This window comes from Micromys minutus (genome assembly GCF_963924665.1).
Source record: "Micromys minutus genome assembly, chromosome: 1".
NCBI lineage: Eukaryota > Metazoa > Chordata > Mammalia > Rodentia > Muridae > Micromys > Micromys minutus.
In genome coordinates, this window is record NC_137969.1 from 179,012,444 (window position 1) to 179,038,819 (window position 26,376).

General features: G+C 46.7%; 1 protein-coding gene across 1 annotated transcript in view; it reads right to left on the minus strand.

The window, feature by feature from the left end:
- Positions 1–242: 242 nt before the first annotated feature.
- The window catches only part of CDHR3 (cadherin related family member 3), a gene marked incomplete at both ends in the record, with an annotated part of 54,964 nt that continues 28,830 nt past the window's right edge, over positions 243–26,376 (minus strand). The window contains 12 exons of the mRNA XM_080911993.1: positions 243–391; positions 1,847–1,895; positions 4,192–4,214; positions 5,718–5,731; positions 7,740–7,921; positions 10,281–10,525; positions 11,804–11,975; positions 14,226–14,452; positions 16,463–16,557; positions 18,064–18,170; positions 19,346–19,517; positions 25,121–25,310. Of these exons, the coding sequence (XP_080768119.1) occupies positions 243–391; positions 1,847–1,895; positions 4,192–4,214; positions 5,718–5,731; positions 7,740–7,921; positions 10,281–10,525; positions 11,804–11,975; positions 14,226–14,452; positions 16,463–16,557; positions 18,064–18,170; positions 19,346–19,517; positions 25,121–25,310 (1,625 nt within the window). The remainder of the gene's footprint in view (positions 392–1,846; positions 1,896–4,191; positions 4,215–5,717; positions 5,732–7,739; positions 7,922–10,280; positions 10,526–11,803; positions 11,976–14,225; positions 14,453–16,462; positions 16,558–18,063; positions 18,171–19,345; positions 19,518–25,120; positions 25,311–26,376) is intronic.

The following is a 26,376-nucleotide window of genomic DNA, read 5'->3' on the forward strand; positions in this document are numbered from 1 at the left end:
TGCTGTGAAGAAGGAAGAACGAAGTGGGGTAGGTAACTAGGCACTCAAATGTATGCACTCTGATGATGAGCCCAGGTTAGCCTGAAGAGAAAACATTCCTATGTCATTTCAGCCCACACGTGTGCCCCTGTACCTGACACTGCTACTGTCCCCGTGGAATTTAAGGAGGTACTCCCCCACCTCCATCACACACACACAGGCTTGCCCAGGTCCTTCATGAGAGGCTGGCCAATACACACCTGTCATTTCCCTTTGTGTTTAGGGACTGATGCATCTCCAGCCGTGCCTCCGTGCTGGGTACTGGGCTCGGGCCCATTCGGCAGCTGGGTTAATGGAGCTTTCCACTTTCTGGCACCAGTTTTTGAGTTGAATTCATATATTTCCCCTGTCACTAGAGGGCAGATAATAAAGCAATCATATGAGACAAAAAGATTAAACAGTTCCACTTGCACCGACTTCTCGCTTCTGTCCCCTGTTCTGATCAGGGAAGGATGAGGAAGGCTAGAAGTAGAAGATGCGACCCCCTGAGATGGAGGGCAGTTTGTGAGGAGCCCAGACAGTCTTCCAATGCCTGCCTTGCCCCTGCCTGTGCATCTCAGACACACGGTGTTTTTTTCTCTGGATAGGGAGGTTTGCCGGCTCAGCAAGATGGGGGGAGGGGTGTAAATTTTGAGTTCTTTGTAAACCATCAAATACATCAGGTTTTTATTTCTAGTGGAGTTACCCAATAGGATCTGTTTGAGTTTTGTTTTAAAAGATCCTGGTAGCTTTCATAAAAAGAAATCAAGCAAGTGCAGGAGCCTTTGAATCCACCAGGCTGGCAGAGAGTAGACGCAGACAAACGGATCTGGGGGTGAGGAGGGGCAGCCATTTTTATTGTGTCAGAGCCGGCAGACATTAATTGATGTGTTTGTTCACATTAGGCCAGTTGGCTCATTTCTTCCCCCTTTCTGCTCTCAGGCACATAAGAACTGCAGAAGTCCTCCCTGGCTGTCTCTTTGTGAGCCTGGGTTTGAGGCGAGCCGGGCCCCTGCCCCTGCCGCAAAGCAGCACAAGTGGCCTGTCTAGGCTCAGGATCCCAGCAGCACTTATGCTAATGTGGGCACATTATGGTAACAAGTACCTAATAATAGAGGGAAATTTAATTCCAACAGCAGCAGCTTCTCACTGGAGAGGAGCCATCCTCCTTCTGAGGACCGCAGCCGTTTGCATATGAGGGTGGCAGGGAGCCAGCCCACTTGCCTCCTGAATTTGGTTTCCTTCCCTTTATTCACGTCTATAATTGAGCCTTTGTAAGCGGAGGGATGTGTGTAAAGGAGCTAAATTCGGAGCTGATTTCAGGGGGCCATGAGAACTCTGGAGGCCAGCTTTACCTTATGTTCATCGCGTCGGCCAAATTCTTGGCCCCGGTCTGGGGGTGGGGTAGCCAAACTCACCACTTCTGCTACTAATAAGATAGCACTAGACGCGTGCGGGAAGGACCAGGACCGGTAGGTGAGAAAGGATCAGTGATCAGGGAAAAGAATATGACTTCTTGAATTTACTAGTTTCCTATACTAGTTTGTAAATAGGCAGTGGGGGAGTAAATCACACCCTAGAGAGCAAGCCTGAAAGTGGGGCGCCATGAGGCATAAGGGGCGGGGCGGTGGGCGAGCCACGCCCATGAGTCTGTTCTGGCTCCACTTCCCACCCGTCTCAGCCATGTTATACTAAAACGGTCAGTCTCATTATGGATAAGTGGCCAAGGTGCTGACCAGTATTTAAAAGAAGGATACCAGACTCTCTTCCCGACTCTTCTAGCCCAGAACACAAGAAGTATTCCCATAGTGGTATTGTTTTTGGTTACCTGGGTCTACGGCTTCTCCATCAAAGACAGAGTTCATCTGGGTAGATTCCTAAGGCAAAGAGACTGCTTCAAGCACAATTCCAAGGTTCTCCCCCTAGCCAAGGCTACCTATCCTCACTCACAGTATGAGCTCCTCACACAAGGCTTATTTTATTTTATTCATTTATTTCTATTTTTTTTAAACAATGCTAAGTTCAGACTACTCTTGAACTGGACATGTAGCTAAGTCTGTCCTTCTTGATTCTACCTCCCAAATGCCGGAATTACAGGATTTTACCACTATGCCTGGCTTTCCTTGCTCAAAGAAAGCTTTGAGATGTTGACTTATTCAACAGCCACTGGGCTATATGTTCGGGACACCACGGTGAACCAAGCAGGTATGTCTGTCTACTTAACTTGTCACTGACCAACAGGGGCTACAATGAAGACACATGGTTATGATAGAGAAGTGTCAGATGCTATGGGACTCAGGTGATGAGCAATTAATCCAGACCCATGGGTTAAGAAAGAGTCCTGAGAAAAATACTACCTAAGCAATGCAAAAGCAAGAGTTAAAATGCCAAGTGCCTTGGACTAAGATTTAAATCACCTCAGGACATCAACACCAGGCAGAATCGGAAGTTGGGCCTTGGCAGGCAGGTACTCTTTTCTGCAGCTACCTACCTACCTTGCCCTAATGCTTGCCCTCGCAAAAGCCAACAGAACTGCAACTAGGTCTTCCCTAAACCCCATCCTCAATGATCAGTATTGTGCCATCCCTCAGATCTGAGCTCTGTCTAAGGTGCCCGTCCCCAGTCCATAGACAACCTTTCACTATATGATACTCCCTCACAGACAAGGCAAAAACAAGGTCTTCAGCATGCTAGTGGGAAGCTATTTGGTGATTGGTGTTCTCTTCAATGTGGCTTTGCCTGACAGCTACCATCTATCCACTTCCCCATAGCTCTTGGATGCTGAAGAGAAGTAAGAATCTTATGTGTTTCTACTATTGGATCTAAGAAGCCCCACGTTTTAAGTTATGAGGGTTTATTTATTTAATAGATCAATGTGGCATAGTTTTAAGAACATCTATGAGTGCTGTTACCCAAGCACCCTAAGGTGTTTCTTTTAGATGGTTAGACTTTGGAGGCTCGAGGCTGTTCTTTCCTCCCATGAGTAAGTAGACTAACCTGAAAGTAGAAGTGATAAGATATTGAGTGTAAAGCAAAAATCTCCCCTTAGCTGCACTGATACATATTTACCAAAAGTATGTGTCTTATATCAAAACAAGGTTTGTCATGGGGGAAGCAGAGAAGAGCTAAGGGAAGTTACCAAGTTTTATCTCTTCCCAACAAGTCTATCAGGCTCAGTAAGAGACAGCAGAAGAGAGTAAGATGAGAGCATTGGTTTGGATGGGAATAGCCCCCATAGGCTCATATGTTTAATTACTTGGTCCTCAATTGGTAGAACTGTTTGGGAAGGATTAGAAGGTGTGGTCTTGTTAAATGAGATGTGTCACTGGGGGTGGGCTATCAGGTTCCTAAAGCCCATGCCATTCCTGTCCCTCCTAACTCCCCTATCCTTCTCCCTCTCTCCTGCATGGTTGTGTCTCAAGATGTAACCCTCAGCTACTGCCCCAGTGCCATGCCTGCCTACCTACCTGCCTGCCTACCTGCCTGCTGCCATGCTTCCTGCAGTGATGATCATAAGCCTCAAATAAACTGTGGGCCCCAAATAAGTCACTAAAGCTGCTTCAGTGTTTTATCACAGCAGTGGAAAAGTAAGACAGTGAAGGTGTGACTCTAGCCAGCTTGTGTGCTGCACATAGTGAGGCATCAGGCACTTTTCATGAGATTTCCCTAGTTATTGTCCTAGAGTGGCTGTCTTCCCTCCTACTTCATGGTGAGGAATCTAAAGCTTCCGAAGGCTTGTGGGCCCAGAGGATCGAGTGGCTAAGGGCTAGGTAAAGCCAAGACCAGACCCAAGCCGTGGACTTCCTTTGTCTTTTTCTTGCAAGGTTGTGAAAGAGTAGAGAAAAAATTAAATCCCATGGAATATTGGAACACCTGCTCTGGTCCTTAAGCTCTGCTTCCCTGAGTCCCCTGTTGAAGAGCTGGTGTAGATAATAAACCCCTCAATTCAATATTCATGAAGCCCAGAGCAAATATATGAGCAGACATGTTCAGTGAGGGAAGGAGTCCTATCAGGATCTTGCCATGAAACAAGCTATGTCAGTGGCCAAATGCACGAACCTCCCAGAATGCAATGAATACTCTGCCAGGCCCTGGTTTCTCTATGCATGCAGACAGAGACAGGGTGACCCTACCCAGCACCCAGGCAAGGTTCCAGTAGCTGACCACACTTACCACCATGGCCTTCCTCTTCATGTCTGCAGAGAAAAACAAACAAACCAGCATTGAAGCTTTTTAGATGCCAGCCTGACCTTAACCTCCCACGCACAGTGGGATTTTCCTGAACAGGCTTTGGCTTCAGTCTAACAGACATAGCAAAGGCTTTGTTTTGTTTTACTGTTGTGGTTTGGTTTGTTTGTCTGTAGACCTGTTACTCGACAGCTTTCAGTTTTCTTCGAAATCATACACGTTTACGGACAACACATGATTAAAATATCAAAACCTTTTCTAGATCATTAATACTGGTCTTAGGAAGTTAGCTCTCAAATTGATTTAGGGATAGGGAAAAAAGACTTTATGTTCATAACAAGTGATTTTTTGACATCTATTCCCTAGATCCCGATCAAAAGTAATCGAGTTTGGGGCTGGAGAGATGGCTCAGTGGTAAAGAGTACTTGTTGTTCTTGCAAAGGACACAAGTTCAATTCCCAGCACCCACATAATGGCTCACAACCATCCATTTCTCCCCTCCAAGGGCTCCAAGGCCCCCTCTGACCTCTGAGGCATCAAGTATGCTTATATGCATATACACAAGGCAGTCTATGACATTTCTGTTTTTAAGATACTCTCTCTCCATGTGATCAATAACCCCTGTAATAAAAATTAGCCCTGCATTTATGTACCTTGTGCATATCAACATACCCCATAGATACAATGACTTATACAATTCTTTTTATTATAGAACTGTAAATTCTATGTTCTGTCTTTAACCCACAGCTTGGAGCCTTGAAGCAACAACTCTTTGTCCAGGTTAGGATGAGATATTTCCTTGGACCTGGGCCTCTCGGTAGATCTTGCTCAATTTACCAATTAACTAATCTGACCTAATTAACTATGTGAACAATGATCAAGTCCGTTGCAGTCTGGGAAAAGAGTGTCAGTGTTCTTTCAGAAGAGGCACTTGTTCAAGACAGAGCATTCACTGTTCTTGGGGGCAGCCATGCCCTGCACGGGCAGCGGTCAGGAATGGTGGCTTACTGCTAAGAATGAACTAGGTTCCATGGGAGATAGACCTAGATGATTAAAACTGAGCTGGCTAGAGATAAACATAAAACTGGGTAGTGAGTAGGCAAGGCCCAAGTAAGTGGACCAAAGGCACCCTTCACCCTGAACCCTTCACCCTTCATCCTTTAGCCTGCACCCTTCACCCTGTACCCTGCACCCTTCACCCTGCACCCTTCACCCTGCACCCTGCACCCTTCACCCTGCACCCTTCACTATTCACCCTGCACCCTGCACCCTGCACCCTTCACCCTGCACCCTTCACCCTTCACCCTGCACCCTTCACCCTTCACCCTTCACCCTTCACCCTGCACCCTGCACCCTTCACCCTGCCCTTCATTACTTCAGCAATAGATGTTCTTTGCTTCCCCACTAAAGACGTGGATAGTCCCTGGTTGAGCCCAGATTTGAGCCTAGCATAGTCTAACAGAGCAAGCACAGGACAGCAAACAATCCATGAGAACATGCACCGCACATACCTCCTATCTCTGTCCTGTGGGGGAAAGAACAGACATTAGTTGACTGGACAGCATTCCACATAGATATGCACACATGAGAACGTAGGGCCTCAAGCCAACTGCTTTCTTGGAATTTGAGGACTAGTTTGAAAATGGGTAGGGGCTGGGGATCAGAAAGTTTTGGCTACTAGCTGTTCTAAACCAAGCAGTTTGACACTTGATAGCCTCTAACTAGAGAGGGTCTAGGAGTCTGAAACTTGCTTCATACAATTCCAGGGAATACAGTGACTTTGATGAAGACAAAACCAGTGCAGTGAGACCACCAGCCCATTCTTTGCCCATTTCCCCCCAGGAGCCATCAGAGCAGAGAGGTTGTCTCACAGCAGGGAGGCCAGAAGGCTGACAGCTTCAGTTTCCTATAACATGAAAGAGCTGGACTGGGTCTTAATGCCCTTCTCATAAAAGCCTGGGGTTCAAACTTTCTAATTTTATTCCTCAATATTTGACAAGTGTTGGCTGCCACATGGTACAGCTAACTTGCTGAGAGTATAAGTCTGAGTCTGAATTTTTAGCTATTTTTTTCTTTTGAATTGGGCCATGATGAAAACTGTATTTAGAATGTGAACAGGAACAACCAAATCCAAGGTGCATATTTACCACGGAGCTGTGATTTGCTTGTAAGTTGCAATGTTTATTGGGCCACTAGACAGCTTTTTAAAATGCCTGGCTCAGACTCAGATCTCATATATGACATCATCATCCTCACATGCTTAAATATGGCCCTTTTAGAAACAAGGGTTTTTGTTTTGTTTTTGTTTTTGTTTTGTTTTGGTTTTTTTTGTCTTTCTCTAAGCCATTTGTAAACAGAATGCAAACAAAAATATCTTTTTAAATTTGAGATGGTCAAGAATTTCTTACCCCAAGCCAAGGTTTCCAATAGGCAAACTTCCCCCGATAAATGCGGTGGAATGCAACACACAGCTTTAAGGTAATGTCTTTTAAACCATCTTACATCCAGACATGTAAAATTACTGGGTAGTTATAGTTAATCTTCAGATACTCTGAGGCATCTGAGTCTTATCGCTCATTTCTTTTTTCCCTCTGAGAGGTTCTGAATGTCAGGGAACCCAGCTCCCAGGACCTTTGGGCATACGGTTCAATGTGGGGTCTAGAATCCTGAGCTCACTGGGTCTTGACTTTGAAGTTAAAACTGTAGCAACTTCAAAACCACTGCTGTGTAATGGAAGCACTGGCTTGGTGTCAGGAACACTACCTAGAGCCCTCTCTGCGTTTGCCTGGTTAGTTTTACAGAGAAGAAAACAGATGCTTAGCATTTCACGTGCCTAAAGTCAGGTGCCCAGAAAATGAGAGAGCTTAGATTTGAACCTGGAACTTGACCAACTCCAAAAATCCTGGCTCACAGCCATTGTGCTCTGGCTGTAAGAGTTGCTGAGGATAAATCTGGCCCCAGGAGAGGTATGTGACATGCATAGGTTTTCATAGGAATCACATGCTAGAGAAAGTGAGAGCAGGGAGGGGAGAAACCTGGTATGCAATTACTGCATGTTTCTATGACAGTGGGAAGTAAGAGTCACACGAAAGAGAATGGAGATCATCTAATGACACAAAGGCTTAAGTGGATCGATGGCACTCAAAGTCTAGTTTTCTAATCTGTTGTGATGTTGGTTGGTTTTGCTTCCTTTACTCCCATCCCTTCCTATAAATACCCTGCAGAGAGGAGCACATTATATTCTACTACCACTCACAGGGGGCTTCTCAGGAGCACCTGTCCAGGCCAAGGTCACTGGAAGCCTACTTACTAAATCCCATCAGGGCTGGGGTAAGCTGCCAGAGAAAGCTAAAGGCCAGGGTCTTGGCCCCGCAGGTGACAAAGCAGGTACCCTAGGCTTAAGGGCAGCTAGAATTCTATCCCTTCATCTCCTATTCTTCCCTTCAAGCTGTACAAAACAAAACAAGACAGAAACAAAGGCAAGCAAACAAACAAGCAAAAACAAGGGAAAGTCTCAGCCCACCAGAACTTACAGAGGCTTCTTGTTCTTCCTGGTGGTGGAGGGGCAGTGTCTGTAGACTGCTTTGGCCAGCAGGACCAGCAGGGACCCCAGAAGAGTGACAAGAACTATGGAGCCCAGGGTGATGATGAAGGGCACATACCATTCAGATGGCGAGAATATGTTTTCCCTGTGGATCTGGTAGGTAATCCTGGGCTTGAAGGGCAGACAAAGGGAGAGTGAGAGGGGTGGAGGCATCTGTGACATTCAGTATTGCAGTGTGTGACACCTCTAGGCCACTGTCCTGCTCTGCAGACCCAACATCTGTGAGCTTGTAGTTCCCGCTTCCAGCTCTGGCCTCTTCATTTTCTATCTGTTAGCTCAGAACCCAGAAAAACTGGAAACTGCGTATCGGCTCCTGACATAAGTACACTGTCTGTCTGTCTGTCTGTCTGTCTGTCTGTCTGTCTGTCTGTCTTCCTCTCCCTTACATCCACAAGGTCCACAAGCTATTTCTTTGTTGCAACACAGCATAATACCGGGACTAATTTAGCCATTGTCTCTCACTGGGAAGGCAGGAGCCATGAAAGTTGTTTTTTTTGTTTTGTTTTGTTTTGTTTTGTGTTTTGTTGTTGCTGTTGTTTTTATACCCTGTAAGCTTTTCAGTGTTCCCTCAATCCAGCTGCCACTTCCAGATGAGTGGGCTGTGATCACAGTGAGACTTTCAGTTCGGAATCTGCTTCCTAGAGTGGGAGACAGATCACCAACAAGTCATGGAGATTTCAGGATTGGAAATGTTGAGGTCGGTTATGCTGTAAACCTAAGAGACTTGGCAATTTGTTCCTAAGGAGAGCCTGCCAGCTCTCCCCATAGTAAAGGTCCTCGGCATTTGCTGTGGTTGTGGTTTGAGTATGAGCTCCCGGTACCCCAGGCTCAGTAGGTAAAAGAGCTTGCTGACACGCCCGATGGCTTAGGTTTGACTTCTAGAGCCCACCTGGTCTGCAGAGAGCGCTGACTACTACAAGTTGTCCTTTTACTTCCACACATGTGGGGTGTACACACACACACACACACACACACACACACACACACATATATACACACACATACACACACACATGTACACACATACGCACAACAAATAAATAAATGCCATAAAAGTCTCTAAAGGAGGAGTTGGAAATATGGTTAGGCAGTTAAGAGCACCTATTGTCCACACTAGCTGACTCCAGTTCCATGAAGCCCAGTGCCCTCTTTGGCCTCCATGGGCATCTGCATGTATGTGATGCATATACACATGCAAGTATGTACACATGAGCATAAATCAAACATAAAGAAACCTGCAATTGAATACATTGAAATGAACACCCCTCCCCCAATTTTAGGGGGCAGGGTGTAGTTACAGGTACCCTTGCTGAAAGTGTACCTGCCAAGGCTATACCTGCTTTCTGGCCCTTTTCCAGTTCTGTTCTTGTACATCATGAAGTAAGGCCCCCTGCCCTCACACTCCTCCTGTGATGATGTTTTGCTCAAGTGTACATGTCAAAGCAACCATGGTTTCGAGCCTGCTAAAAATTAAGACCCAAAGTAAATCTTTCCAGCTCCTCTACCATGCACCCACTGCTATGCGAAACAAAGCCAACGGGTCTCCCCTGGTCTCTACTCACTGGGCTCTAATTTTTCTTTTCCTTTTGCTTTCTGTTTGTTTGGTTTTGTGTGTGTGCATGTCTTGAGACAGGTTTTTTTTTTTTTTTTTCTGTCTAGCCCTGGCTGTTCTGGAACTCACTCTGTAGACCAGGTTAGCCTCAAACTCAGAGATCCACCTGCTTCTACCTGCTGGGATTAAAGGTGCACGCCATCACTGCCCTGCTACTGGGGTCTGTTGACTGCAAGAAAAGGAAAGGTGAACACTGTCAGCTATTGGTAAGACTCTGAGAAGCAGATGATGGTCTCATGCATAGGCCATTTTCTAACAGGAGGGAGATGTGGAGGGAGGGGGAGGGAACAGTGAGGAAGAGGAGCAGGGAATTAGGAAGGAGGAAGAAAGTACACCCTCTGTGCCCTGATGCCCTCTCTTACTACATGCCTATAGCCTGTGGTCTGAAATTTCAAAACCTGTGAGTGAAAATAACACTTTCTAACTTAAGTTCCTTACGTCAGGAGCTTTCCCACAGTGGTGCCGTCTACCTCAGTGGTCAGTCTTTGGTCTACCACATATCCTCACAGAGAAACGTTCTTCTTCCACTTTCTTCCTTTCTTTTCTCTCTATTTTCTTTTTTAGATATCCTTGGCTATCCTGCAACTTGCTCCAAAGCCCAGGCAGGCTGCCCTCGAACTCACAGAGATCCACCTGCCTCTGCCTCCCAAGCGTTAAGATTGAAGGCGTGAGCTCACGTTTTCCTTGTCTGTGACAGGTCAGTGGCTCCGTGTGTCCAAGCTCTTACCCAGATTTCCATCTGTCAATCAATGGCCCTGCCAAACAAATGGCCCTCAACTTTTTTTTTCTGGGTCAAAGAGTTCCATTGCTGTACATCCTAAGGACTTATAGTAGAGATCACAGGTCTCAGGTCCTTACCCTGGGAGTTGTGATGGCCGTGGCTGGGCGAGGAATGACTTTAACACTCAGAGTCACTGTCCCTGTTTCAACAAGAGCCTCGGCTCTTGTTCTGCCAGACAGCAAGTTGTCATCCGTGATGTAGACGAGCAGCTTGTAGTCCCTGACAGTATCAAGGTTAGTAGAGTCAAAGCGGGACGCCAGCAGCAGGCGTGTGACGTTGGAGCCAGCATTGGGGGAGAAGGCAAAATGGTTGTTGATGTTGCCTAAAGGAGATTTGACCCAAGAAGGTTGGTAAAAAAATTAAAAAGAGGGTATGATTCAGAAGAAAACTGAATTTATTTTTATTCCCCCAAATGTCTACACTTTATTTTTTATGTGGAAGGGTTTGGTCTGTGATATGCTGCAAGTGAGGATGCACTGGATAAAGAACCACAGTGCCCCTGTCTTAGGGCCACCAGGGGGCGAGGCAATTGTCCTGGTGTGTGGGCAGCAGGACCACACAGTTAGCCATACCCCTAATCATGGACCATCTTTGCCCTCTGCCTTTTGTGGAGCCTGTCTGGACATCCTGGTGTCAAGGGTCCTGAAGTCCCCTAAAGGAAGGTACCTCCTGATATCGCAAGGACTTCGGGTCCACCTGCCTCCCACACATGCGCACACAGCTCTGCTGGGGCCCACAACGTAAAGGTTCCTAGGGCAGGAAGAACTCCCACCCAAGCATGGCTCTTGCTCATCCTCCAGTGTCTGCAGACTCATTACTGAATGAAAAACCAGGAAATGGAGCAGATGATGCAATTTTTACTTCCTCTGCAGCAAAATGCTCCATAAAGTCCCCGGGACACTGAGTGTGGACTAGCTAGCTCCATCCTCCGTAGCTGCGGTCTCCAGGAGCTGTCTGCCCCCGGGATTTTGTGGTACAGTGGCTCAGAGGCTTCCCACTGTTCTGCCAGGCTCAGCGGGCGGCAGAGACAGATTTTTCAGTCTTTCATGTGGACTCGTTCTGCTTATTTGGGTTTAAATCTCTGGCCCCGGCACTTCATTAGATGAGCTATTTTGGTCTCATTTCCATGGAGTGGTGCTCCTTCCCCCCTCCTTCCCGCAATGGCGTCTTTTAAAAGAGAGAAAAGGAATGGAGCAGAGGAGTATTGTTGAGGACATGTTTCAGAACGTATTTAATCTATTTCATCTGTTCTTATCCCGAGAGAGGCCTGGGAGTCCCTTCCCCCACGGCACTTTTTCCAGGAAAAGAGGTAGGTTGAAGAGGAGAAATAAAAAAAATAATTATATTCTTTATATTCTGGGAATTTGGGGAGAGTATTCCATTAAAAGAATTCATCCTTCCTGGGGCTTTGCAACAGCCATGTGGGGGTGAGCCTGGTTGTGGAATGTTCCTGGAGAGAGCTGGATGAGACAGAGAAGCTGGCAGCCCTGGGAAGAACAGGGACCCTTGGATTCATCATATAAAATGCACCCTCCCAACACTGTGCTGACTGCCTGGTTCCTCCCGTAACGGCCCAGGATTGTAGGTACATAAACAGTACCTGAGCCAATGGAGTATCGAAAAGATCTGGGGCTAGAATCAAGGTCAGTGCACGTCAACTTGAAATTCTGAATGTTTGTACCAACTTTTAGATTCACTGGGATGGACATGAGGTAAAAATCTGGAGTACATATTGGCTTTTCGTCATTTTCTCCAATGATGTTGACAGTAACCTGGAACAGCAGGAAGATGGTTTCGAATATTATTATATTTCAGTGGGGAGGGGGGCAGGAGTCAGAGGACTACGTGTGGTTTGGACGTTCCTTCCAATCACCCTGTGGATCCCAGTGATCAAACTCAAGTTGTCAGGTTGGCGGCAATCCCCTTTATTTGCTGAGCCATTTCATCAGCCCAAGCCTTAGGAACTAAAATGCACCGAGCACTCACTGCTCCGGATATGCAATTTGCATGAATTCACTGATTTAATCTCATGTGTGAGAGAACATTCGATAACTCCCATCTACAGATGAGAGAAAAGGGAACTCAGAGACAGCAAGTAATTGACATAAAACCATTCAAACAGTGAGAGGCTGAGCTACAATTTTAGTGTGGTTTTGTCTTGCTCCAAATCCTTTGCTGTTAGCTTCTCTGCTTACGTGTATGTGTATGCAACCCTCAGCCCCCCCCCCGTGTGTGTGTGTGTGTTTGTGTGTGTGCATGTGTTTGTGTGCACGTGCACATGTACAAGTGCACATGCATTGTCCCTTGTAAACCTACAGTCAGTCTCTAACTTCGGTGTACATCACAATGGTTCTCCACCCTGAATCCATTTCCTTGGGACCACCTGGAGTCCTTGGAGGGCGTGGCCCAGGCAGTCTCTGTTATGTTCTTCAGCTGACCATACCATGCAGCCTGGCCTAAGAAGCCAGGGGCTAGACCAAAGTCCTGCTTTTACCGCAGTCTCACCTGTGGCCTGGGCCACTAGACCTGCCCTGAGTCCTCAGCTGGCCGGCCACAAGCAGGCGGGTAGACCTTTCATCGCTGAGTCTCAGGCCTGGTGAACTGACCGTGACACCTGTCAGCAGAGGACCTCATATTCTCAGTCCTGAAAGGGACTTAATGTGATCATTTTGGCTCACCACGCTATTTAAAGGCGTGCGGATTTTGAGTTAGATTCATTGTACGTTTGAAATGTGAGAATTTCAGCTACTTCTAATACTGGGAATAAATTGAAATAGTCACTCTAGTTAGCTTCCAGAGTGGAGTTTATTCATTTCTGTCTTTAAGAAATTAAGGAAAAAGGACACCCTAACAAAAGCAGCAATTCTCTCTCTAACTTTCCCTGGTTGGGAATGTTGAGCCTCATGAATCCCTGAACACACCATCCCATTAACTCAAAGCAGGTCGCCAGAGGAACTGAACGACCTGGCACTGGTTAATCACGTGACTTTCCACAGAAACGGGGTCACATAGATAAGCCTTGCCCATACCCTCTCAGAAAATTGGGAGTGTGACTAAGAAAGGAATTCATTCTCCTCATTGCAAGCCAGTTGCTGTCCCTCCCACAGAGGCCTGCCAGCTAGGTCACTTCCCTCATACCCTTTCCCTTCACTAATGGATCTTTATGGCCACCACATGGCCCTTAGATAATTCTAACAATCACCCCCACAGACCCACCAGGGACTCATAGGATGCTTGTGTGCGGCACCAGCACCCCTCGGAAGCATGTCTGGTGTGGTATGTGAACTCAGGACCCACACGCTTGTGCAGTGATAATCTGCATTCAACAAGGGTCTCAACATGGACCTCTGAGCATCTTCAATGGTTTGGATGTGGGTAAGGCTGTAAAAAGTTGTAACTATGGCAGGTAGGAGCTTGTGGGAGGTCCACGGGTCACTGAGGGGACACTCTCAATGGGATTGTGAGACCCCGTCTCGTTCTCTCCTTGCTTCCCGGCTCTTGAAATGTGAGCATTAACTAAAGCACACATTCCCACCACACACCACCTTCACCAAAGGTGCAAACAGACGGGCTTGAATTTTCAGAACCAGGAGCCAAAGGGAACTTCTCTTTACTTCAGCCATAGCCACTATGTGGTTTTATCATCATGATACAAGGTTGGGTCACAGTATCATTGTATTATCTACTCATCTGGTGTGCCTGGGGTGGGGCAGAAACAGGCAAGGCTGCTTCAGGAAGAAATAAAGAACTACAAAACCAGCCCATAGAAGAAACACAAGACTTAAAGTGCCTTAGGAGGGACTTTGTGGCTTCAGTAGATATGTCTTGCCATAGGTCTTAGTGCTTCTCTCAATTGCTCACAGATATGAGCCTCAGATAGTTTCAGATCTTTATGTCCTGGGAACTGCTTCTTACTCTTCTCTTTATCGACCCATTCTGTGATAGCTGCATGCTGAGGATGTGAAGAAGACCCCAAGTCAGCCATCTGGGAGAAAGATAAGAGGCCCAACAGCCCCACTCACAGTGACTGAGCTTCTGTCCTCGCCGTTGGTGGCCTCGACCGTGAGAACGTAGACAGAGGTGGTTTCATGGTCTGCTTTAGTTATTAGTTGGAGTTCTCCTGTCTTGGGATTAATCCAAAATATGTTTGGGTACTGGAGGCTGGCCCCTCCTCTGGATATGGAATACACCACTGGACTCTGAGGAAAGTCTGCATCAGTTGCTCGCACCTGCCCAACCTGGGTTCTAGCTGCAGGAATACAGTATGACTATTAGTACTGACTTGGAGGGAGGTATCCTCAGTGCCACTGACAGACTTTCAGAAGCTTCCTAATTGTCACAAGTCTGTTTTATATATTAAGTTCCAACAGTAAAAATGAGGATGCCACCCCCACTCCCAGCTCTTGAAGTTTTCAGATTTCCTATAATGGGCTATCGGGGCTGGAGAGGTGGCTCAGTGGTTAGGAACACCCGTTGCTCTTCCAGAGGCCCCAGGTTTGATTGTCAGCGCCTGCATGGCGGCTTGCAACAGTATATAACTCCAGCTTGGGGAAACCTGACTCCTTCTTCTGGCCTCTGCAGGCACCAGACTTTCACACAATGCACTGACATATCTGCAGGCAAAACATGCACGTAAAAGAAAACCAAATAAGTCTTTAGAAAAGTAGCATAGCAAAGGAGGAATACCTAGTGTAGATGTTTAAATTTGCTTGTTTCTGCCTATTTTACAAGAGTTGTCACAGCTGCTGAAGTTCTTGTTCTGTAGAAGTTCTTTATCATGAATTGCATTCACGTGGGAGGGAGACCCAGTTATTCACCCCAAAGGCTAGCATCAAGTGTGTGACCCGTAGAAGGCCAGAGTCACAGTAGTGAGATCAGTGGCTTTAGTAAATGTTTGGTCCTGTTGAATATGTAGAACACATCGGGCAAAGTGTAAGGAGTTAAATGTGCTCTCTGGACCATCTCTCCGTGTTTTGTTTTGAAACATCATGTCAGAAAATAGAGACTGTCACAGGAGAATAAAATGAGCTGGAATAATTGGAGGAGGCTCTGCTTTCAATTTGGCTCTGTTTTTCATTATAAAAGAAATAGCTGTGATCTAAAGGTCCATGGCTAGGGAGGACCCGTTATATGTGACAGAATATGCTAGATGACATAGAAAGGTAACACTCATTATCTTCAAGCCTGGGAAGTTGATGAGAATCTGAAGCTGGGAGCAAGGATTCTCTGTTTCTGCTTCCGTCTCTGACTCCTTCTCTCCCTTATGTGTGTGTTCTTGTTTTCTATCTCCCATCTATCATACATCTATATGTCTGTGTATCTGTTTGTCTGTCTACCTATCTCTAATCTACCATGCCTCTGTCTGTCTACCTACCTATCTCTATCATGCACCTGTCTGTCCGTCTGTCTGTCTGTCTGTTTACCTATCTATCTCTATCATTCATCTGTCTGTCTATCTACCTATCTACCTACCTACCTATCTATCTATCTATCTATCTATCTATCTATCTATCTATCTATCATCTACCTATCTATCTATCTATCTATCTATCTATCTATCTATCTATCTATCATCTATCATCTCTGTCTCCCTACCCTGTGTGTGTATGTGCGCATGTTTTCTCACAGGGTCTCACGTAGTCCACGCTGACTTTGAACTTGCTATGTAAGAGTAGATGGCTCTAAATTCCTGTTTCTCTTGTCTTCACCTCTCAAGTGATAGGATTACAGGTATGTGCCACTATGTCAGCCACGAGAATCTTTTCTTGATGGGACAATAGCCTATAAGAGTCAAAGTACCATTATAAAGGCAGAAAATAAGACCACCCATGACCTAAAGAAAAAAGAGAAAATGCTCTCACTTTGTCTTTAAATAAAGAAACTAGAAAAGTGGGAAATCTTTTTCCTAGTTGGAAATTTCAACTGGTGAACCAATGAACTGGTTAAAATCCACAGAAGAGACCCAAGAAACAACTCAGTCTACAGCACCAAGGACTGAAAGATTAAAAGCATCAAGCAAACAGAAAAGAAAGCAATCAGGGCATTCAGAGAAATGCAGTTTAATCAAGTTTTCAAAATCTGTTTCACCTAGAGGTCAGTGCAGTGGCAAGAGCAACTCAAGAGTGGGGTGGAGAAGAAGAAAGGGGGAACAGTAGTCTGAGCAGTGGGGGGGGGGGAGAAGGAGAGGCAGAAGCTATGCCTTTGCAGAGCCTGGAGTCAGGTAAACCTGGCAAGAGTCTGCGACTTGGTCCGCACCTACCTGGTCTTGTCTCTGGCACATCAAACACGTAGGATGGTCTCTCAAAGACGAGAGGAAATTCATTTTCTGGGCTTGTTAGGATAGAAATGTAGATGCTATCTAAAAATGGAAATAGAAACAAATCCAAATCACAACCTGTACTCATTTGTTCTGTGGGCATTTTGAAAATACCTTGTGATGTGCGTGGGCTCAGGGATACAGGTGGAAACCTGGATTCACAATGCTGAGCTGCAGGCTCTTACAAATACCAGCTCTATGGAACCTGGAGGAGAAAGTCTGAGATGAGCCTGACAACGATTGAGAAGGCCAAGTGGGCCAGTCTGAAGACAGGGGTACTGTGGAGTAGGGAATACTTCGGGACGGGGGATGGTTTGGAATGGGAAATGGTATGAAATGGGGAACAGTGTGTGATGGGGGATTGTATGAAATGAGGGAGAGTGTGGGATGGGGGATGGTATGAAATAGGGGAGAGTGTGGGATGGGGGATAGTATGAAATGAGGGAGAGTGTGGGATGGGAGATGGTATGGATTGGGGAAGAGTGTGTGATGGGGGATGGTATGGAATGGGGGAGAGTGTGTGATGGGGGATGGTATGGATTGAGGGAGAGTGTGAGATGGGGGATGGTATGGAATGGGGGAGAGTGTGGGATGGGGATGGTATGGAATGGGGGAGAGTGTGTGATGGGGGATGGTATGAAATGAGGGAGAGTGTGGGATGGGGGATGGTATGGAATGGGGGAGAATGTGGGATGGGGGATGGTATGGATTGGGGGAGAGTGTGGCATGGGGATGGTATGGAATGGGGGAGAATGTGGGATGGTGGATGGTATGAAATGAGGGAGAGTGTGGGATGGGGGATGGTATGGATTGAGGGAGAGTGTGAGATGGTGGTAGTGTGGGATAGGGGATAGTGTAGGATGAGAATGGTTGGGAATGGGGGATGATTTAGAATGGGGGATAGTGTGGGATGGTAGATGGTATGGGATGGGGAATGGTATGGAATGGGGGAGGGGAGGGTAGTGTGGGATGGGAGAGGGTGCAGTGGGGGGTAGTGTCTAATGGTAGACAATGAGGTACAGGGATAGTATGGAGAGAGGGACAGTTTAGAATTAGGATAATGTAAAGTTGGGACAGGACAGAAAGGGGAGGAGTATGAGATGGGAGGAAGAGTTCTAGCCTCATACAAAACCACCTTGATATAAAGCTCCTTGATTCTTTCAGGCAGCTGTTAATGATTTGGTGCAGTTGAAGAAAAGGGAAGTTGGTGGGAGTGGGGAGGTGCACCAAATGAGCTAGGCAGCAGTCAGAGCCTAGAAGTGCTGGTGTGCCAAATCCAAGAGTCTAACCAGGAACGTGACAGGGAGTGGTACATTGGCATAGGCATTTCTGAAAAACAAAGTCAGAGGTGGTGAAGCTGTGTGGGAAACGAGCAAGACTGGAGGCGGAGAGGCCCTCAGAACACTCAAGTGCTGTAACTCAGCCAAGAGGAAGTAGCTATTGGGGACACAGCAGGGAGACTCTGTGTCCCGAACCTGGAAGTACTGAGTGCAGTTTAGTCATTGATGCCCATGGGGTGCCATGCGGAGTAAGGAAGAAGGTACTTGCTTTTGTAGTATGGAGGAGCAGTGTCTTGCACCTGGATTGTCACTCCGTACTTGTTGCCGGCTGCCAGGTTGCTTGGATTTTCATAATCTGGATCACCAATCAACTAGGTCAAGACAGGCAATAGATTACATGGAATGAACAGCCCTCTTATTGAACTGACAGCTCTGCTTTCATACAGTTATTGGCCATGCAAATTCCCAGCATCCTTTGGGAAAGCATTTGCCAGGGCACTTGAGGAGTTGTGAGACCACACTATAACACTACCAGAGACTTTAGGATTTACCAGCAGAGAAACATGTCTCTGAGGATAGCCACATACGTAGCGCTTCTGCCCAACAAATAAGGTGCATACTTCCAGGTCACTGGAAGAAAAGACCAATACTGAACCTCTCCTACAGGAGTAGTTCCATTGTTTAGCATAATTATACAAATCTATAGAGGTACACAAAACCACATAGAAATGAAACAAGAAAAATATATCAAACTGTTGAAATGGTGATGCTTTTCAATGATTCCTACATTTTTAAACGGTTTAAGAACCTAAGAAAAATATGAATCTCACCAAAACAGAAATTGGTTTTATATGATACCACGACTCTCAAGGGGATTGAGATGGGAGGTAAGAAGCAGGCTGAGGAGGAAGGTGGTGGGCAGCTTGCTCTCATCCCCAAGGTCTGCTGGAAATGCCCCTCAAGACCCACCCATTTGCCATGTACTTCCTTTTCACTACCCCCACCCCCACCCTGCCACCAGCACCTATGGCAGGAGCCCCGTGTGAGCAGAGGCCTCACAAGCTTGCTGAACCCTGCCTTTCATGCCTGTCCATCCATCTACCTTTACTCCTGTGCATACTTTTCATCTCCTCCTTATTTCTTCTCTGTAGTGTCTCTGGTGGTTCTGTGAAGCAGAGTCTATCAAGAGGGCCCAGGCCCTGCTTTCTCTCCCTTGTACCTCCTTTGAAGAGCAGGCACTCACATAACAGACGAGCTTGTGTGCAAAGGGCACTGCCATGTCTACCACGGCTCACAAAAGCGAATGCAAACACAAGCCACACAATGTCCCGAGCACCCCAGCACAGCTCTGCGTAATGAACGGTGCCGAAGCCTGGGTAAAATAAAGAGCTCGCCGGAACACACGGCCACTATTAAGCCTTTCTGTTACCGTGGCTCTGAGAGGAGGCTGCCTTGCAAATTTCTCTCTGCAGGGTAGCAAAAGCACCATGTATGTTGGACCAGCTTCCCCCGTGTCCTTTTAATGATGCAATGACCATAAACTGACCACAATTCTCCCAGAGCCAGCTGGATGCTGTGAAAATCTGCGGCTGCTCCCCACTCCAGATGGCGTGGTAAAGTTGAATTTGTTGTTTGGAGCTTCGCTGTCATCATCAAAGCAGAACTTGTTCAGGTCCAAAAGCAACGTCCCGTTGGCTGCTCTTTCAGGCAACATAATGCTGGCAAAAAGACATAATTCAATATTTTCCCCTAACAAATGGTGGCTGAGTAGGCCTTCTAACCTAGGCGGGCGCTAAGTACCTCTACTCCATTTTCAATTCTACAAGCTCTTGGCCACCAGTTTGCTCCTCACTGATCTCACCATTCTGGCCCCTGAGTGCCTTTAACACGGTGGCCAGAGGTATCACGTTAGTGTTAGGTCATGACAGTATGCTCTTAAGACCTGACAAGCTCCTCCACACAGTCTCCACCCTAACTTTGGGCCACAGGACTCTCCTGACCTACTTTATCTCTCTGACTTTGGCTCCTTCTCCCGGCCTCCTGTTGCTCTTTACACAGGCTCCAGCCCCAGGGTCCTTGCTCCTGCTTCTGAAACGCTTCTCCAGCAGATCACATAAGCAAATGCTCAGACCCTAGGGTGGTGCCCTTGGGAGGTGGTGGAGTCCTCTGAGAGGAAGTCTGGTTATGTGGGCAAGCCCTCAAATCTGACTGTGGGACTGTACCTCTTTCTCACTGTCTTTCAATCCTCTGCCACTAAGGGGGTGGTTTCACCCTATTGTGGGTTTCCACTGTAATTTTTTGTCTTGCTATAGGCCCAAAGCAGTGGCGCCGACCCATTACCATCTGAAATCTCCTAAACTGTTAGCTGAATTCTTTTTTGAGTGTCCCTTCCTTTATTTCTTCCTTTCTTCCTTTTTCTCTCTTCCTTTGCTTCTTTCTTTCTCTTTCTTCCTGTCTGTCTTTTCTTTTTATTCCTTTCTTTTCTCTTCTTTCTCTTTTATCCAAAAGACTTAAAATTTTTTTTTTACTGGATATTCTCTGTATTTACATTTCAAATGTTATCCCCTTTTTCCCAACTCCCACCCCCTCCTCCTCCACTTGTTTCCATGAAGGTGTTCCCTCTCCCAATCACTCTCTGCACCTCAGTGCCTTGGCATTCCGCTACACCAGGAAAATGTGCATTCACTGGACCAAAGGCCTCTTCTCCCACTGATGCCAGACAATCTATCCAAAAGACATTTTAAGGGTGAGTTCTTAAGTCCTAGCCTCTGCCTCTGGCCTAGCCAAGCTTGGTGAGAGAGATTGAGAAAAACCTAACTCCTGAAGTCTTCAGTTCATAGAGGGCTATGCTCACATCTCCAGTTTCTCCTATTTCATATTCAAAACAGGCATTAGCTTTTGCCACATGACACACTGACCCCAATCCTAGTGACCTGAAATAACAGCATTTACTGCTGCTCACCATTCTATGTGTCATCTGGCAGCTCTTTGAGTTCTGGTTGGACATGGTTGGTGTCTGAGATCACTGGAAGCTAAATTAGGGATGGAGATCTGGGGTGGTCCTGTTCACAAAACTAGGGGTGAAAAAGGATTGTATCTAGTTCTTAGAGAACTCAAACTACCACAGTGTGTAAAGTCCTCTGATTCTTGGTATCTCTCTGCAACCAAAGTGTACTCCTTCTACATTCTACAGTCTCTTGTGCTCAACACAAGAGTCTCAGTTGAGCAACTGCCGAGCAAGGATAGTGTTAGGCTGTGACTGCTAACAGCATCCTCTTGCTAGAGAGCACAGGTGTCCCCGTGTCTCCACAAGGCCACACTGGCAGAAAGCATATGCGCCATTTTGTTTCTGCCGGCACTCAGCAGTGCCACAATTTTAGTCATTGGTTCTTTGAGTGGGGACCACATTAAATACTAACTGTGTGTTTTGAGAAGTATCTTTAATTCCATTGTCTCCAAGAGGTTTGGACTCTTGTCCTCAGCTTACTGGAAGCAAAGAGGAGTTTGAAGGGGTTTCAAGGCTTACCCAAGAAAGATAAAGCCTTTGGACATGATTGATCATTATCTCTTAGGATCTTTGCAGACTTTAAGTTCCATCATGATGGGACAAGACGGAGCAGAAGCTCTCCCGTCTTGTATTCTTGCTGAGGCCATTTCAGGGTGAAGTAGACTTTGATCTCCTTGATGGAGACTCCCTTGGAAAACTACCCAACTCTAGTCTAGAAACCCAAGGTCAGGATGTCCTAGCTAACTCATTGTAGCTTCCGTAAACTGCCTGTTTCTGTGGGACCCTTTTAGTCAATCACATATCTTTGCTTCTGTGAAGCTGTCTGCTTCAAGGGGCCTACTTCTGAGGAGGCCCCTGCAGCTGCTGAGAGAGCTGTTTCTGCCTTAAAACACTCGGTGTCTGGATACTCGGGGCTACACCTAGGTCTATGCTCACTTGGGTGTGGTCCCATCCGGTTTGAATAAATGAATTTTAATGGTTACACACTATGACTAAGTGGTTGTCTGTGGCGAGTGCCTCATATCAGCCTCAATTGTATGTAGGCCATAGATGTTTGTGGATCTAAGGTTTGATTACAATACTGCAGAACTGGAAAAGTACATCATCTAGAGAATTCAGGATTCTGGTGCCAGATTCTCCACCCCCCCCACTGTCTCCCCCACCCCCGCCTGTTGCATGCTAGGCACACACTTAAAACTACATCAGCAGTTTTGACATGTTCTTTTTCTCGACACTTGGTATTTTCTCCACATTTCTCTTGGAAAGACACTCCCCCTCATCCATCAATCTCTTCCTTCCTCTAAGGGCATCTGCTGTGCTGCTGTTCTCCCTCATAACCATCAGACCACTGGGGCCCTCCCTGTGCAAAGGTGACTATGCCCAGCAGCTTTCTGAATCCACCTCCTGTTCACGGGCAGCTTGCAAAGCACTTTCAGCCAACTGTTTGACAATTTACAACCTGTGCGGAAGCCATCAAGCTGCCTCGGATTCATCCACCGGAACCCTGGACTCATTCATCATCAACCTGAGAAAGCCACAGGCCCTCCATGCAAGTTGGTGAGAACCTTCGGGGACCTGCCTCCTCCGGGCTGTCCTGCACCAACCGCCCACAGACTCTGAGACTCCAGCTATCCCCCAGCTGCTGTTGATGAATGCTGGCACCCCGCCCACCCACTCCTCAGCCTATCTGCAGAGACTTCGAAAGTCACAGTATTCCAGTATAAATGTCAGAGGCTGTGGAGCTCCGTTTTCTTTGTCCTGTGGTTTTGTTTTTGCTTTCGTGCTTGTCGTTGTAATGGCTGGGATGGAGAAGGGATTAAAGATAGGGTGGTGGATACACTGGACAGAGCTTCAAAGTCCCACGGTCTGGTATGTTTAGGAGCCAGGGGTGGGGCGGGGTGGGGGTTGGGACATGCAGGCTGAGTTCTTGAAGTGAAGATTTCTACTTTCCAGCTCAAAGAAACAAGCTGGGAGTTACCCTCACTAGAAGAGCCTGGAGGTGATGACCTCACTGTTTGGAATTATCCTTGGTAATGACTATAATTAGAATAGTACTTATTTACTCTTATAGACTTCAGGGCTCATTTGGAGAGAAGATCAGGACTCTGTGGCCTTGCCTGGAGGACCTTCAATATTTAAAATGATTTCACCAGGTAATATGGAACGCAGTCTGCAAATTGTCCTACCATCTCGGGGGACTGTGGATCACTGAAAGCCAAAATATTCAATGAACTGATTTGAGAAAAAGAGAAAACAAGCAAAGGGGCCCGTGATAGCACAGTCTGCTTCGGGCATTAATACCCTCAGTGTAAAGGAAGAAAGAAGAGCCCGAGAGCTTAGGATTGCAAGAAAAGACTTTTCCGGGATACACTTGGGCCACTGCCAAGGGCTTGCATAGATGTAGATTTTTCAAGGCAAGTGGGAGAATCTGCAAAGTTCTAGTCCATCTCTAGGGCCCCAGACTTCTTTTAGCAGAGTATAGACTTGGCTTGTGCATGTGATGTTGTAGAAACCGCTCCCTAATTATCTATGGCCCCATCTCTGCCCATCTAAGAGACTGAGCATCCTGAATGTTCAGGTTGGTAGAGTAGTCTACAACATGGTTCAGCCTGCGACTGGGTAGGCCAGTGCCTCAGCAGGAGGTAGATAGCAAATGAGGATACTTCTAGGAGGTCTAGTCAAGAGATGATTGCAAAGAGGTATTTGGGTACGTGTAGAAATTTTAAGGGCTGGTATATCTCTCAGGTCTAATAAGCCCGGAGCATCCTTGCTACTCAGAGACTAGGAAGTACCAGTGGAGGGAGAAGTCCCTAAAACTGGAACCCAGAGACTGGGAGTCTTGTGGGCAAAGGTTTGCCTTACAGGAATTGAGCCCTTCAGAACATGGGGTGGGCAGGTTTGAAAGGGAGGCAGTAGATAAACCACCCCCTCACTCCCCTTCCCCTTTTTTGAAAGCTTCCCCACTGGTTAGGAGAAGATGGTCTGCAAAGAACGTAGTGGGCAGCCAGCCTTTCAGGGCGTAGGGTGAGGCTTGTGGTAGATCTGGCTGTGTCCAGACAGACTTCGTTCGAGCCACAGCACAGACCCTCTAGCGCTGAGTCGAGCATGAAAGGCTGTGAAACTTGGAGAACTGGAGAAATGAGCGGAATAGCTTTTGATAGCCTCAGATGGTCTCTGTCTGGGGCTCCTGGTCCCAATGGCCATGCTACGTGTATTAAAACTCCCCAGAGTCACCCGGAACAAACCTTAAAAAAAAAACCAGTCAAGAACACCCCAAGAGACTCTGTCAATAAAGGTTATTAAAACAGAGGCCAGTTCTGATATCCAGCCTCACTTCAGATGCAGGGCACTCTGCCCACGAAGGGTCATTGCTGAGATGTACCCCACCCCTAAGCTGACTTCATTCAGACTCCCAGAGACTGGCTAGCATGGAAACCATAGAGCTTAAGCTATTATGGAAGAATTTCTAACTGTGTGGCTTTTCGATAAAATAGCAGAGAGACAAGCTACAGTTTAAGGGTGGGGAGGGGGGTGCAGTAATCCAGAATCAAACAGAACTTTATGGGGCTGGAGTGAAGGCTCGGTGTTTAAGAGCACTTCTGCTGTTCCGGAGGACCAAGGTCTCCACGGAATCTCACAACTGTGTATAACTCCTTTTCCGGGAGATCTGATACTCTCTTCTGATCTCTGTAGGGAAACAGGCAACCATGTAGTGCAGAGCCATGTATGCAGGCAAACCCAACACTCATAAAATAAAAGTAAACTATTAAATGGCTTTACTTTAAATATATTGTGAATTAATTGTGAGTCAAAGAAGAAGTGAAAATATAGAATAACTTGTGTCCCACCTGAAGCTGTGTTTTCCCTTCACGTACATGCGATTAATTCTCTCCAGGTGAATTAGGTGTCATGTTTTGATTTATTCATGTTATTTACTGAGATTTCTTTGGGAGTGCCTGGTTAACTAATCCTGACTCTCCAGCATCTATTACAACAGCTCACAGCCCAGCATCACCCTTGGTGGTAATGCGTAAAGAAAAGACACAGTCCAGAGAGGGTCTGCGGTGCAAGTGGAACGAAATTAAAAAACAAACACACAAACAAACAAACACCCGGGCTATAAACACACATACAAGTGGGAGAGAAATAATGAGAGGGGAAGAACCAGGTGAGGAAAAGGAATGGCAAAATAACCTTTGAATGGAATGGGACACCTCAAATCTACGTGTAGACTCATTCCCTAATGCCATGCCATATCAGAGGAGCCAGGGGTCAAGGCCACCCAAGAGGGAATACATTCCAACTCATGACTACCTGAAGGTGAGCTTTCTGCATGTTGCAGGGTTGTCATTGATGTCTTCCACAATGAAGGTTATCTGGATGCGATTCTCCTGACCCCCGGAGGGTCTGTCCCTCACCAGAACTTCCAGAGTAATGATGGGATTCTGTCTCAGTTCGCCTGCATCTCGATCTAGCCTTTGGGCCACTCGGATTGTCCCTGTCACTAAAAAGACAAGGGTTAGAAGACAAATGGATAATAAAAGCAAGGGACCACGAGGAACACAGGAAAAGACTATGCTAGAATGATGAGCAATCTAACTGGGAGTAGCCCCTATGTACAACCTGTCAACCTGTACAACCATGTGTGTTCCTGGGCTCGATGTTTATTGGAACACCTAACCTGATCTTTCTCTAAAGCCACACCTTAGACTTCAGGGTTGGGCCCCGGTCACAGCACTGTCCATGGCTGACGGAACTGGTGGGTAGCTGACTTCAATCTGACTCACTGGATTCTCTATTGGAGAATCTGTTGCTAAGAAACACACATCGGAGAGTGAGTGAGCTACATCGGAAGCTGCAGGCAGAAGCCCAGGTCTTGGGCTGCTGGAATCCTCAGAGCAGTGCTGGCTCAAACCCTTCCTCTGCCCTGATCACCTGACTCATGAGATGTGCCTCCTCCCCTCCCCTCCCTTTTCTTTCTCTCCTGTCTTCTGTCCCTTTCTACTGTCTTGTGCTTAGCTAGATTTGCTGTCATTTTTATTACTTGGAACCAAAGTCTTAGTTTAAATAGTCAAAAAGGGGGGGGGGTGTGGGAGGTTCAAAGGTAGTGCTTGCCTAATGTGGATGCGATCCTAGGTTCAATCCCTCACACTACTATGTAGTGTGTGAGTGTGTGTGTGTGTGTGTGTGTGTGTGTATGTGTGTGCACGAACATGTACTTGTTATTTTGCAACATCAGAATGAACAGATTCTCCTCCAAGATCATCTATCCCTACACTCTTAGATGTGTGAGTTCATCACTGTCAAAGACTTTAGAAGTCTCCGGAGGCAGATCCCGGCTGCTGGCTTTGTATGGCCATCATTTGCTTAGGCCCAGAATAGGTGTACTTTGCTCAAGAGCAGATGGGGCCAATGACACAAGGTCTGGGATTGTTCAATGCTGGCTTCCACAACAGCATTGTATAAAGTGAAGTCCATCGGGCTGACATGACTGGATTTATAATGAAGGACAGTAGAGTGACTAAGAGGAGAGGCTCTAGTGTCATCTATCTTAGACATCAAGGTGCCCC